Source organism: Dromaius novaehollandiae, chromosome 3 (assembly GCF_036370855.1).
Source record: "Dromaius novaehollandiae isolate bDroNov1 chromosome 3, bDroNov1.hap1, whole genome shotgun sequence".
In the NCBI taxonomy this organism is placed as follows: Eukaryota; Metazoa; Chordata; class Aves; order Casuariiformes; family Dromaiidae; genus Dromaius; species Dromaius novaehollandiae.
The window spans coordinates 95,539,669-95,553,736 of record NC_088100.1 but is presented as its reverse complement, the minus strand read 5'-3'; the positions used below and the strand labels follow the sequence as shown (position 1 = coordinate 95,553,736).

The 14,068-nt window shown below is 45.6% G+C and overlaps 1 protein-coding gene across 5 annotated transcripts in view; it reads right to left on the bottom strand.

The window, feature by feature from the left end:
- Positions 1–5,980: 5,980 nt before the first annotated feature.
- The window catches only part of DAAM2 (dishevelled associated activator of morphogenesis 2), a 210,268-nt gene continuing 202,180 nt past the window's right edge, over positions 5,981–14,068 (bottom strand). For all 5 annotated transcript variants that reach the window (XM_026121182.2, XM_064509538.1, XM_064509539.1 and 2 more), the window contains one exon: positions 5,981–12,310. In XM_026121182.2, the coding sequence (XP_025976967.2) occupies positions 12,095–12,310 (216 nt within the window). In that variant the 3' untranslated portion in view covers positions 5,981–12,094. The remainder of the gene's footprint in view (positions 12,311–14,068) is intronic.

Here is a 14,068-nt window from a genome sequence, read left to right as displayed (position 1 = left end):
ACCATTATTTTAGAAGGGCAGTGTTATATTATGTGTGTAACATCTGCTTCCTAGAAAAGCAGCTCAGCTACTGGCAGAAGTGGGGCCAGATTACACAAGGAGAAAGGCAGGACGTGCTGTTTGATCTGCCTGCTGACCCCAGCACCCCGTTAGAGCAACACCTGCATGCAAAGCCATGCTAAAAGCAGAGCAAAAAAGTTAGTACGAGGCATTGACTCCCTGCAAGAGGCTTTACCTGGAGCCCAAGGAGCCCAAACTCTGGCAGCCATTACTGCCACAGAAAGGGCAGCAGGTCCTCCCACGGCAGGCAGCAAAGGGTAGTAGCAATAGAAAGGATCGGTAAACCAGCTCCTTCTACAAAGTAAGAGTAGATCCCTCCACTAACTTGCCTGAAGACACAGACATAGCCTACTCAGTGTTACCTCAGGAAACCCTGGCTCAGTTATAATACTGAGGCCCCATTATAACCACTTACTGTGAGCCCAAGCGTTAGGAGTCCCTAGGCTGATTCCTACCTTTCCACCAGGACACAATCCATCATTCTGCATGGGTTATTTTGAGAGCACTCATCACACCCAAAGGCCAGCCAGAAGGCAGGCCGCAAAGCAGGGCCAAGGCCAGATCAGGCCTGCTGACAGTCACAATAATGTGCAGTAGCAAAGACATGATTTAGAGCACTATTTCTCATCTCTTGAATCTACCAACCACCTAACCTGCTTGGTGGGAAAAAATATCCAATTTTTTACAGCATTACCCCACAGTGCTACAAGAAAATAAAAAATAGGTTAAGCTTTAAGTAGATGCATATTTATTTTCCTCCCATTTTGTTTGCTTCCTTGTGTGGGGATGACAAGTATATAAGTTTTCATTCTTTTTTCCTTCCTCTGCCACTGGTAATGGACAATCCTTGGATACCTCTAAAGACAATTAGCTTTCTAGGAACCACAAATTACAAAACAGTAGCAGAGTACAAGAATGACGGTATGAGCTGTGGGTTCAGCACACCACAAGAAAGCATTAAGGTAGCCTCTCTTGGGGCATCCAAGCTACTTCTTATGACAACACTCCTTACATTTTAGTGGAAGATGAAGTGCAAGCTTTGCCCCTGCAGAACTCTGACAAGGCAGATGCTTTACTTACAAATGGACAAATACCAAGTACCCCTTTTTCTCAGGGCCCTCAGGCACAGGAATAGCTCCTATCATTTCAAGAAATCTGACATAGTCAGGTTTTTTTCTTCCATCCCATCTTCTAAAACCTACAGCAAGTGACATGGAGAGAACAGATCTGTCTTTCTCTGCAGTGACTGGCAGCAACACCACGCAGTTCACAGCTCGCTCATATCTGTATATGCCCCACGGGTAGTCAGGGCTATTCCACAGCCAGCTCCCCGCAGCATGTGCATGATTTCCGCCAGTTAGCAGCCTCCTTGGTACTTTGTGGAACTGCTCTAAATTGCTATTTTTATTGTATCTATCTCCGTGAAGGGAGAAGACTGGCAAAGGTCTTGCTGTAACAAGACAGCCCAAACCTCCATTGATGCCAGTGACAGACATTGCAGCTGTACAAAAGCTTTTTTCTGCATCTTTCACGGTGTGATAAATTACCAAGTCCTTTTCCCAATGTTTTTTATTCATTGTTTACTAGCTGTTATTCATCTAGCTAGCTGGGACTTTGTCCTTTCACAAGCATTGCTGGGAATTGCCTGAACATCATTTTGCCCACATCTAAAACAAGGTGGGTGAGGAGTATTTCCTTGATTCCCACCTTGAATTAATCACAGCATTTCAGCCTCCTCCAGATGCCCCAGGGTTCATGGCTGTCACCGTAGGAAAGATGCAGCAGCTCTCCCCAGGAGAGCCTCTAGTCTCCCATGAACCCTCTTTGACCCTGTGGCTGGCATAACCTGAGGAAACAGCTGGTGGGGAGAGGAAGAGGGGGGGAAATAATCAGCACCAGTATGAAACCCATCCATCCTCGCCTGTGCTTTCAGCAGAAATGGTGAGGGGAGAGGGAGCTCTCTTTCACCTCCTTCTCCTTTGCACTGTCAGCAAATACCTGAGCTAGCTCCAAATCCAAGAGCTTGAGTGTCAGAGGAGATAGGAGGCGATGGGACACACCGCTGTCAGGAGTGTGATCTGCCAGGGATTTCTCTCTGCCTCACAGGAGGACAAGCTAGCCTGGGTGGCATGGCCACACCAATATCTCCTGCTTTATAATCCAGAGACATACCTTCGGATCAGGTGCCATAGGTATCCCAGCGAGACTGGGTCTGCACTTACAATCTAATCATTTCAGGACTCTATTTCAATTTACATTAGCAGCAGCTGTTAGGGGACTGTCTTGCTCACGTCAATTCGGTGAAAATTGTCCAAGACCAAGCAGGAAGAAAGGCTGGCTTGGAGCGAAATGAGCGCTTAATTGTGCTGCTGCCTAAAATCAACCATTTAACAAGAGAAGGAAGTCTACAGATACTAGTAACTACCTGACATGGTATCTCTAGGGAGAGACTGGTATTGGTGTATGTCAGCAGATGACTCAAGGCCAACTCCTATTTTGACAAGCACCTTTTAGGCTCCCAGTCCTTTGCAGGGCTGGGATTTGCGATAGCCCTGGTGCAACAGAGCTGGAAACAGCTCGTCAAGGCTTGGGGTGAGCGCAGAACTGGAGGCACTCGGCTTCCTTGGGCAGACTGGCTGCTGGGTGATGGCTGGCACCCCTTCCCTCGCCCCCAGTGACCCCCAAGCAGTGGGAGACCCCAGAAGCCTTCCCTTCCTGCAAGCATTTTCCTTAGGCTGTGCACCAAGAGATCAGTGAAGAAGTCGTGTCCCTGCCTGCACCTCCCAATCCCACCTGCACTGGAGATCCCTGTCTCGCTCCAGCCAGCTTCCAGCTCCACAGCAGGCAGGAGATGCAGCAAGTGAGCTGGAACTCCTCATTACATTCATGTTGTGTTTCATGCTTTGATCATGGCTGGAAAGGTTTTTTTTTTTGTTGTTTTTTTTTTTTTAAGCCATGAGGCTCCTTCTCATTAATTAAGCATAGGAAGGAAGAAGGGAGCTCAGCTCTGGGAGACAAGGATTAATATTTGTCTTAAAAAGCAAAAGTTAACCCTTTTGAAGAACCTTAATTGTTTCCTTTCAAAGAGACTTAGAAATGGCCTCTGGAAAGGAGACTGCTATTTGTGTTATTGGATTATTTTGAGGCTTGGATTGTACTTTGATATAGGATCAAGACCCTCTAGATTCCAAAATAAAAATAAAAAAAACCCCACTTTCTGGAACAGACAGAAAAAGCCTAGCAAAAAAAAAGAAAATGGAAGTGCTTAAGCTCAAATCTCATTGTCAAACATTGGCTTCGAGATACGGACCAGCAAGGTGACACCAGCTCTAGGAAGGCTGGCTGCCAAGCACATTTCTGGCTTCACAGGCAACACGGTGCACCCCAGCCGCACGGGCGGAAGATCCCTGTGGATCTGCACCCAAGCATAACAGGCATTAAGGACTAGGACTTTCGAGGGGTCCTATTATGCAAGTAAGCCAAAAAAGGGGGTTAGATGCTTCCCCTTCTATTTAAGACAAAAACAGGTCCCTTCACCAATGGATTTAAAATACATTTAAGAGCTGTTGCTGCAGCTCTGTGGATACCTTGGGAAGCTGATGAACCCCTTCACGACAGAGAGGACTTTGGCTCCTGGGCAATTGCACTGACCTGGGACTCCCACTGGCTGGGCACAGAGTCAGAGGGCCTCAGATCACCACAGTTATCCCACCCTTACGCGCAGGGGACAGGGCACATAAAATGAAGAATGAATTTCTGGCGTTACATACCTCATCACCCTAGTTGCAAATATCAGTAAAGACTCAGACTAGCAGTTACATTTCCCAGGCTTGACCTGAAGTTGGTGTTTGAAATGAAGTTAAATCCAAGCTAAATTCTAGTTAGTCTCCCTGCTATTTTAATCCAACCTGATAATGCACTTTTTTTTTTCTTTTAAGCAACAGCTACACACCTTGCTAGGAAACAAACCAACATATGGAAACCAGGTGCTCCAGACTGACATCCTACCCCAGTTCATCCTCTCATCAAGGCACAGGAAAACAGGGCATTTTTGCTTTCTTAGTGCATCTGCCCATCGCTCGCTTAGATGAAAAATCATTCTGCCAGGCTGGTGCTCAGACAGAGCAACAGGCCCCCAAAAAACACAGCAAAAGGATGTTTTACCAGAGTTATGTGGCTCCACAAGCACTGTCACCCTCATCTCCCCTAATAAATGCACACCAAAAACGAGGTAAAAAAAGAAAAAAAAAAAAAGACAAGGAACTCTGCCTCCCCCCTGAGAGTCCAACCAACGCACAGATAAACAGCCACCACGTCTCACATTACAACAGCAAGAAGCTCATTAGCTGCAGAAATATGAAGAAAGAGAATAGTATCAAGCACAACAGCCTTGAAAACCGGAGTTTTGGACTGGGGGGAGGCGCAGAAATCTTTAATTATTTTGTTTCCCTGCAGCAGACGCCGGTCCCCAGGGGCCGGGCCTGCGCCTCTCCCTTCTGGAAAGTTCCGTGCCTGCCGCGGCAGCTGAAGCGCCATCTTCACTTAAACACAAGCCAAAGTGCGAAGGGGAAGAAAGGGAAGAAGAAAAGGGAAGAAAGAGGAAAACCACCAGCTCCCCCCACTCCCCCACCACTGGGCCTGCTGAGCCTCAGGGGCAGTTTTGCTCGGACAAACCGGGCAGCCCTTACCTCGCTGCTGCAGGGCGCCGTGGTGGGGAGACCCGGAGCAGCCCCCGCGCGGGCCACTCACGCAGCAGCTCCGACCCGTTCACAGCTCTTTAAAAAAGACAAATCGTCTCCCTGCAATTCAGGCAGCACACCTGTCCACTTACTGGAAGCGGTCAGAGTTCAAGCAGAGCCTGTGCAGGCAGTTAGCCCTGACTGCTCCTGGTCGCTGCCGGAGCCAGCAGCCAAGGCTGCGCTGGGGGCCCTGGGAAGCCATCTACTGCACAAATGAACACATGGCGCCGCAAGCAGGGCTCCGGATCCGAGAAGTGAGGTACGCACTGCTCCAGAGCTTGTGGTTAAAACGTCACCCCCAGGTGAGCTGAAGATAAAAGTGCGGACTTGCAGTCTGAGGATGAATTTGGTCAGCAAGCCGTTTCCGTTCGCAGAGGCAGGGAGGTCTATGTGCAAATGCAACCGCTGCATATACTGCACCAAAGATGAAAATAAGGTTATGTCTTTGAGCTCCAAGGAAGTCCTCAGCCTGGCCCCTCGTCCACCCACTCTGAAAGAGCACCTCAGTGACCGCAGCCTCTCTTTGCCTCCTGCTTGCCCTGCTGTCCTCTGTCCAGCATCTCCTCCACCCACATCCCTACAGGCTTCAGCCCTGACGTTGGCTTTCCCTGAAGGCTTCAGCCCTGATGTTGGCTTTCCTGGCTTCTTTACACTGGCCTTATTTAACTCCTTCCCATGAAGCAGGTCTCTCCTCCCCCTCCTCCTTTCAGTCACTCCCTTGCTGTAAGCACACCGCCTAGATAAGTAAGCAAGCTCACGGCCAGCATCTCAAACCCTGCGCTTCCTTCCTTGGCCTCCTATTGTACTAGTATGTCTCAACGTGGATAATGAGCTCTTCACTAGCAGGACTATCTTGTCCCTTTTTTTTAAAAAAAAAAAAAAAGTGAACTCACATGTTCCCTTTGCTGTTCTTTGCTTTATTCACAGTCTTTTCAAAAGACGACCCTTGGGATATGCTAACGTGGTGGCTCCATGGCTAGTTCCCTACCATTGCAAAGGGGGGACGTGCTTGTGTTCACTTTGTTGCTTGTCATCCGTGTCATCTAAAGAGCTACATGCTCATGATCAAAGAGAAAGACCCAGAGCCTAGAAAAAAAATGCACCAGACCCCAACTCACCTTTCAGACTTTCCAAAACAATGCACAGAAAACTCAAATACGAAGAAATTTACTGAGACAGAGTGGGGACAATATATCTTTAATTTTTTTTGCTTTTGTTTTTTAGTATTACAGTATATTCTTATAAAAAGATATGGATAAAAAGGACACTACAGGATTTGTACATTTAATTCACTTATAGTCTTAAACTGACTAAGAAATGAGGATATGCCAAGGCATTACAGCAGCACACAACCTCCCACTTTGGTAAGCAGCATTTTACTTTCTAGCTTGGCAGGCAGGACCACATCCCAAAGTGACCTGCAAGTTTCAAGCTGAGCAGGCTTGCAGGGAGGAGAACGTCTAGAGATGGAGGTGGTTTGGAAGGGAGAAGTGTGAGCATAGAGCAGCTCAGGTACCTGACATCCCCTTACAATTCTCAAAACTGTAAAGGTTTTTAAGGAGTCTTTTTAAAGTGTGAAGGAGGGTTGAAGGACTTGTTACGGAGGCTTTTCCAGATCAGCTGGGTGAGAGCTCCTACTCGTGGACAGCCCTTCACCATGCCCTTCAGGAGCCCTGTGGAACATCTTATAAACAGCTAAAATCGTCTAAAGGGGAGTTTTGATCTAGATGCTGCTATGAATTATGCTGGTGTAAACCCAGGGCAACCTGTACTGGCTATACGGGAACTATTCCACATTAACACCAGTAACAGAGAAGACTGGTTTTCTCAGCAAGTACAGTGAGCAAAATCTAGCCAACTTCAGGGGATTCTGGTTATCAAAACTACTACCTGGAGTAGCAGATAGCTTTAAAAATACACACACACACACACACACACACACACACACACACACACAAATTCTGTGTTTTCAGCTGACCAAACTGTGTTAACCACGTTGGCCTCTTCAGCCTACCTTCCTTTGATAACAGAAACTAAGGTGGCCAATGGGGGCTAACTACCTGGATAGCAGATGACCAGAAATCTCCCATGTTCAGGACAGAAACTGAGGAGCAATGGCCAAACACCTGGAGATTGCTAGAGACTCTATGAGTAGAAAGCCAATCAGTAGAAAGACTTTGCTGATCCTGTTGATGTTAATGGATGGAAAGTGAACGTAAATTCAGTGTCCCTTTGGCATCGGTAATTGGTTTAAGCTAACAAGCAGCAGCACTGAGCAAAACCTAAAGAACCTAAACTTTCAGTAGGAAAAACAGTCCAGCACTTTTGGGTGCAAACAGAAACTTGGGGAGGGGGAAAGAAGGAAGGGGGAAGGGGAAGAAATCCTGGTTTCTTGGTTTTGGAAATAGGAAGGAATAATAGCTCTGAGAAGAGAGAACTGTCCCAGTTTGTCTTACCAACATGTTAACTCTGGTGAGAAGTTATAGGGCATGAATCACTTTTGTACATCTATTCAAGCTCCTTTGGCATCATGGCAACAATTTGGGTTGAAGGGTGAAGCCTGAGTGAACAACTGTGCAGTTCAACACTTTTCAGTCTTCCCACCTTGATTCATGATGAGAAAATAAAGTTTTTTTTTAAAAAAAAGTGCTCTAAAGTAACTGATCTGCATAAGCGCACCATATGCTTTAAAACACTTGCTTTCCCAGGCCCAATATCACTAGGGGCAGAGTGATAACAAGAAAGCCAAAGGAAAGGTTTTTCTTCCTCTTTTACCCACACCAACATTGCTCACACACAGCCCCTCACCTACCTCAGCTTGCTGCAGAATAACCAAGCCAGATGTCTAGCTGGTGTAATGCCCTGGCACGGTCTCAATAGTCTTTGCTGTAATGCAGTGTATACATACAAACATAGCAAACTAAAATAAGGCAAAATAAATAGAGGTGTCAGATTTACAGGTTCCCCTTAGAGATTCCTAAAACCTTTTTTAAAAAAAACCATTTAAACCCCAAACAAAAAAGAAAACAAAAACAACCAACCCAGAAACAAAACTGCATACATCATGTACATCATCAACTGTACAACTGATCTCCATTCCCCTCATGGAAACTCCTGACACAAGCTTCTCCCATGCTCAAAGTATGAGCTTTCCTAAAAAAAGAGGAAAGATTCAGCCAGTGGGGCTTGCCATTATGGAAACACCTGCCCCGCAGCCTTCCGACAGGGTCCCTCACAATTCCTTTCCCTTCCTCAGACATTGTGACCACATTACAGAAATGCTTCTGAAGGACACCCGAATTGTCTCCCTGTTGGGAAGTCTCTCACCCCTAAACACTAGTCCTACTTCTGCCCTTGTAGGGAACTGGTGCCCAGACTACAGATGTGCTACAGGGCAGGGAATCACCTTGCTGTCCTGAAGTCACTTCACCTTGTAGCATTTCCAGAGAGTTGTGACTGACTGAGAAGAGTGACCCAGACTAAAGGGAGTGAGACAGGGAGGGAGTGAAGTAAGTTCTTCAGTCTTTTCTGAGGTCAACCTAATGCAGCCTTCTTAAGAACAACACAGAGATACAGAGATAAGTGAGTGAGGACTAGACCTCCGGGGACAAGGTTTGGAGAGCAAAAAAATACTTCCCCCTCTCAGTGTGAGGAACTCTGTCATAAAGCTAGTGTTGCCTGCATTTTGGTAGGAAGAGTAAAGCGGAATAAGTCCTGGATTATATACCTCTCTCTCACATTTCCTCCTGTACTTATTTCCAAAGTGAGTGCGATTTTATTTAAAATGCTGATGCTTGACACAGCTTTAAGGACAACAGCAGACCTTTTTTTCCAGCTCTCAGAGCCTGATGGAGAGGGTTACTCAGTGTTATGCCTCATGACAGCCTGCTGTTCCTGCTGCGGCTCTGCTAGCACTAGAGAATGCTGAATATGATTTTCCTATCTCCTTCAGCAGTTAGCGACTCTACCGCAACTGCATATGAAGAACAGAGCACAGCTGCATTCACAGCACCCAAGCAACTAGATGCAAGGACAAATGCAGCTTCAGCAACACTCTGAATACAGGCTCTAAAGCAGAGCCAACTTTTTCCTTATCTTCTGTGTGGCCAGCCTCATCTCATACAGTAGACATATTAACAGGCCTCTCCACTTGTCACCACTTATAAGAAATCACTGCTTGCCTCAGTGTTCAACTAAGCTTTTCCCAAACCTTCTCAGTGAATGTTTACCATGGAGTCAACAGTCAGGGGAGACTGTTCAGCATGCAGAAAGAAGCCTTCAGTCACTGGCAGAGACTCTAAACAGAAGTCTGAGGCTCCATAGTGCTAAGAAAGTTGAGCTGCAATGAATCAGGGCATGACTCCAGGCTTTCTGTCAATCCCAGTAATGTATCCCACAGCTGACTGATAGGAGTTGTACAGTCTCTTATTCTTTGTGTCTGAGTCAGGGAGGTGGCAAAACTAAAGCAGCTTTCTTTGACTCTCTCAGCATGGCTGGAGTACCATGTACCACCATACAGGATCTCTAAATCAGCACTGAACTGTGTACACAAATGGACAGATGTCTTATCACATCATATCCTCTCTCTGCTTTTGCTACATTTGTGGCCTGGCAAAGTGACTTCAGTTTCAAAAAGCACAGCACGAACCTGGTTTGACCAGGTGGGGAGAATGCTGTATTTATATTCAAGGGTTTTGCCCTGAGCTGTTCCTTCTCTGACAGCACTGGCATGCTGACAGTCTGCCTTATCAAACAAGTACCTGGGGAACAAGCAGCTGTAAGCTGGACAGAGCCAGATGAGTCACATCTTCTTGCACCAGGGGTGACCTTGGCACGATGCTTGAGTTTCTGAGCAAGTCCTAAAACCGGGGAGAACATAGAGGGAAAACACTATAATGTTCTAATCCTTAAAAACATCATCTTTGGAATTCAGAGATTATCCAAATCTAAACTCAACTGTATACCAATTTGGCACATATTACCACCTCTCATACAGCTTACATGGCATAGGTTATATGGCATGCTTTAAAACAAGACAAACAAAAAGGGCTGGGATATAGCATGTCTACTTCAGGGAGCAGCAAGGAGCTCGTTAATACAATTTACAAGAGACATTTCTAAAAATCTGTTTTGTAATTTAAAATAAAAATGCTTAAAAAAGTGAGAGTTTTTTCTTAAATTTTCAAAAACCTTTACGAAATACAGGCTTTCTTCTAAAAGGTGCTTGTGTCTGCTGCAGTGTGCATTGCTGTTAATCGCTAATCCCAGAAGGGGAGTGGGATAATAAGGGAGGAGAATGCACCCAGCTCTTGTAAGATACCAGCTCTTTACGATGAGTATTATACAGAGGCGCGGCAGTCTGGAATGTCGTAAATAGGGAAATTCTGGGTTGGGAGACTCAAAATTCAGTAAACAATGAAACATTAGAGTTTAACAATTATGACTTATTTTGCTTTTTCATATAGCTTGCAAAATTATTTTACTCTCAAAGTGTTCAGAAAACCACCACGGTTTGCTTCCCCAGTACTGGTAGTGTATAATACTGATCAGGCAGTGTGCATGGAAGAGGAAGTTCTGTTCTGCAGACTCAGTGCAGAACTTCAGGTTGAATGACATTCAAAGAAAAATCAAACCAAAAGATTAAAGTGACAAATGGAGCTTTTTTCACTTCCTTGGGATTCCCTGACATTTTGTGCTATTGACTATTGATGCGCAGTTTGCACCTCTAGTGAGAGAAGTGAGTCCCTCTCTCAAATGTTCTGTCTTCTTCTTGCTTAGGAGGAAGAATCCATCACCATTTCTTTCTTTTCCTCTTTTCCCTCTCTGGGGAGGATAATCAAAAAGGAAGACAAGATTAAAAAGAAGCCCATGACTACCCACACAATCCCCATCCTTTCCTAGAGCCATGAAGGTACACAGAATTCAGGGGTAAGTTCTTTGCGGTTCTTTGCTTTTTTGGCTGTGCTTCACATGTGTAGTTTAAATAAAAAATTCTTTTTTTCCTATGAGTTAACTCATCTCCAAAGCCTGCTCAGCTTATACAATTCTGTGTCCTCCTGAAAAATTCTCAGCTTTGTATATGGGATCCTCCATTTGTTCATCCTGAGCAATCCCTTCAAAATGGGAAAGGCTGTGGGCTCCAAGGCTCTCCTTTGACACCATTCGTATCTGAGTTATGTGATTCTCCTAGATAGGAGTGGGGTGTGTGCAGTAAAGCCCGTTAGACAGAAACTTCAGTTCATCCCAACAGCAATCGCAGCAAGAATCAGGTGAAGGAGAAATCTCATTTCTTGCAGCCAGTGACCCCACTCGCTTTTCGCTACTTGTGACCTGTGGATGATGCTAGGGAACTCCCAGTTTCCGTTGGGCTATACTAAGAAATGTTGCACAAACAGGTAAGAAATGTTCAGCTGTTTCCCTCCCACCCTCCAGCAATGACAACAGGTTCCACAGGCACCTATTTCTAACCCCAAACAGGCAGTGGCTTACTTTTCTGAACTGAAAGCCAGAGCTCCTTTCTTAGGAGATGCATTTCTTAGCTTTGAGGCTCAACCATCAATAAATTCCAGAAAATGGCTTCTATAAAAACAGAATCCAAAAGGCTTTTGCAAAGTATGTTGATTCTGATTCTTGAATTCCAATTTGTTCCTCAACCTGATTTCTTCCTTCTGACTATCACTTACTTTGGACAGTGTAGGCCACACAAAACTATTATACAGCATAGAAGATCAAAAGCATTTTTCAGGTTCTAATTGATGGCTTGCTGTAAAATCCAATCCTAGAAGGGAACTGGAAACACCAAGAACCGCTTCTTGACAAGCCCCCCTGAGGTCAATCTAGATCTTGAAGAAGCAACAGGTGTGTTTACAGAGCTGCTCTGAAATTAATGTCTTCCTTATTATTAGCAAGATGGAGAACATAGCTAGTTTTTACTTTGGCACACAGAAAATTATCTTTCTCCAGCTGCGAGGCAGTCTGCAAGGCCCAAGTACTTTCTGTCATCACCACGAGGCCTTTGATGACACAATAAACTCCCAGAAGCAAGTCTGTTAGCTCTGAATGGCCAAGTCACCAACCCTGCTGTCTCCATAGAGGCACTTTTATAATGGTTCAAATTAGGAGCACAGAGGAGGGATGAGAAGAAAGCTGATCACAGAAAGGTAATGTTTCTAGCCACAGGCCAAAGAAATCCTTTAGAGCAGCTGTTAGCCAGACGCCATTGCACACGCTCATCTTCCTTGTTTTGCACTTTTTCATCATCTTCTTCTGGTTGATTATTTTTCTTGCTCTTCTAATTAATAATTTAGCTTTGTCACCACCCGCTCCCGGCTTGTCTCTAAGCCCTGGTTCCCCGAACGCTTGCGGTTACGCTTGAGCTTGGATAAGTCTTTGTCAAAGACTTCACCCGACCTTAATGCTGATACTAGGTCATCAAACTCCCCACTCTCCTCGGAGATACTTCCTGCTTTTGCCTTCTTTTGTCGCCTCTCTTTTTCCCTCTGCTCTTTTAGCTGCGGAGAAAGACACAGAGCTTTAGTATTAGCTAACTGAGACACTAGATTACAAGAGATATTGTCAAGGAGCAGATAGGTGTGTTGGTACGGTTTAGGAAAAAAGAGATCAGGAGCTCACCTACAGGGCCATCACCTGTGCCAAGGGCACTAGACAGCCATGCTGGCTTTCCCCTCTTCTGCATGGGCAAGCAGAGAGCAGGAGAAATGAGGAATGAGTAGTATCTTGTGTTTGCACAAAGCACTACCACCCTGGAGCAAGGAGGAAGCATGGCATCTGCCTATGCTGCAGCTATTTTGCACAGATTTTACAGCAGGCTAGTGTCAGCAAAGTAACTGTGCCAAAGTGATACTCTACAAATGATGCCGGCATAAGTGATTATCCAGCTTCTAGGGCCAGGTTTGCAGCAATGTTTGTGCAGCAACAGCTATTGTGCTAACAGTACCTAACCTAGTGAGTTTAAAGTTAGTTTGAGTGCATCTACACAAACTATAGTCACAACTACAGACACAAACAGCTTTGCACTTAGGCCAGAAGTAGCTACATTCAGACAGGCAGAAAGGTCATAATGCAGCAAAAGGAGGAAAAGAAGAAGGAAAAAAATTCTGACAGCCATAACTTGGGCTGCAAGCTGAACACACTGGAGAATGAAAAGCGCGTGAGAAATCAAAATATCAACAGAAACTCTGTCCACCAACAGCTCATGTTTGGATGGGGGCAGCATCTTGCAGTTTGGATGAATGCAGCATCTTGCAGTGATGGGAACAGGAAGGAACATTGCCTTGAATCCGGAAAAAGAAACTGGGTATAAACAGAAGGAGTAATGAAATAGTCCAAATGCACAGTTAGTGTCACATGGACAGCAAGTGCTCAGCCTGGGCAGGGAACAGAACCACTGATTTTACAAATCATCAAAAAGGTCCATCTGTCAATGTGAAGCCCTTGGTCTCGCTAAAGTAGCACCAGGGAGCTTGGTTATCTCCCACACTGGTCAGCTCCACAACTAGTGGAGACATGAAGGCACAGATAAAGCTTTTGAAAGACAGGTTGCTCATTCTGTGCTTTAGCCCCAAGCTGCAAGCAGACTCTTTCAATAAGCAAACTACAACCCCTGTCCTGATGCATCAGGTTTGCCAAATCATTTCAGTGCTTTAACAGTGGGCTCCTGCACTTTCTAGGCTAGCTGATAAGAAACTTGAGCCTAAGTCCTGGCATTTTATCTGTTTGTCCAACAGTTCCAAGAACCCTGCTACATCCTAGAGTTCTACCCGTCTCCTCTTCTGAACAGAACAGAACAGGGTGCTTTCAGAACAACAAACATTTAAAGCAGCAGTTCTCTTAAGCATAGCCCGGGGCTGTGATGGCTGCTGGGGTTAAAGTGCTGGCAGAGTGGAAGGATGCAGAGGAATGCTGAGCTGTTCTCAGGCCTCAGGAAAGTCTGAGGTTAGAGGGGGAGGCTGGTTCACACGAATCCCTGGGGATACACACATCAGTCTCCCAGCAGCAAAATCAATGATGCACACAAGCTCTCTCACCACGTCAAGGACAAAAGCAGCCTCAGTAATCAAGGCATTAAGGCCAGCCAGAGAGAAATATTGCTAGTGTAGTTTGAAGCAGGCACCAGGGCATTCAGTGTGTCACCATATGCTGTCGGATGACAGGCACAGAGCAGATGATGATGGAGTCTCAGTGAAAGCTGATCAGCCGGCAGCACTGAAATCTGGCTCCAAGAGCTTTTGTGCAGAGCCTGCAGCCTG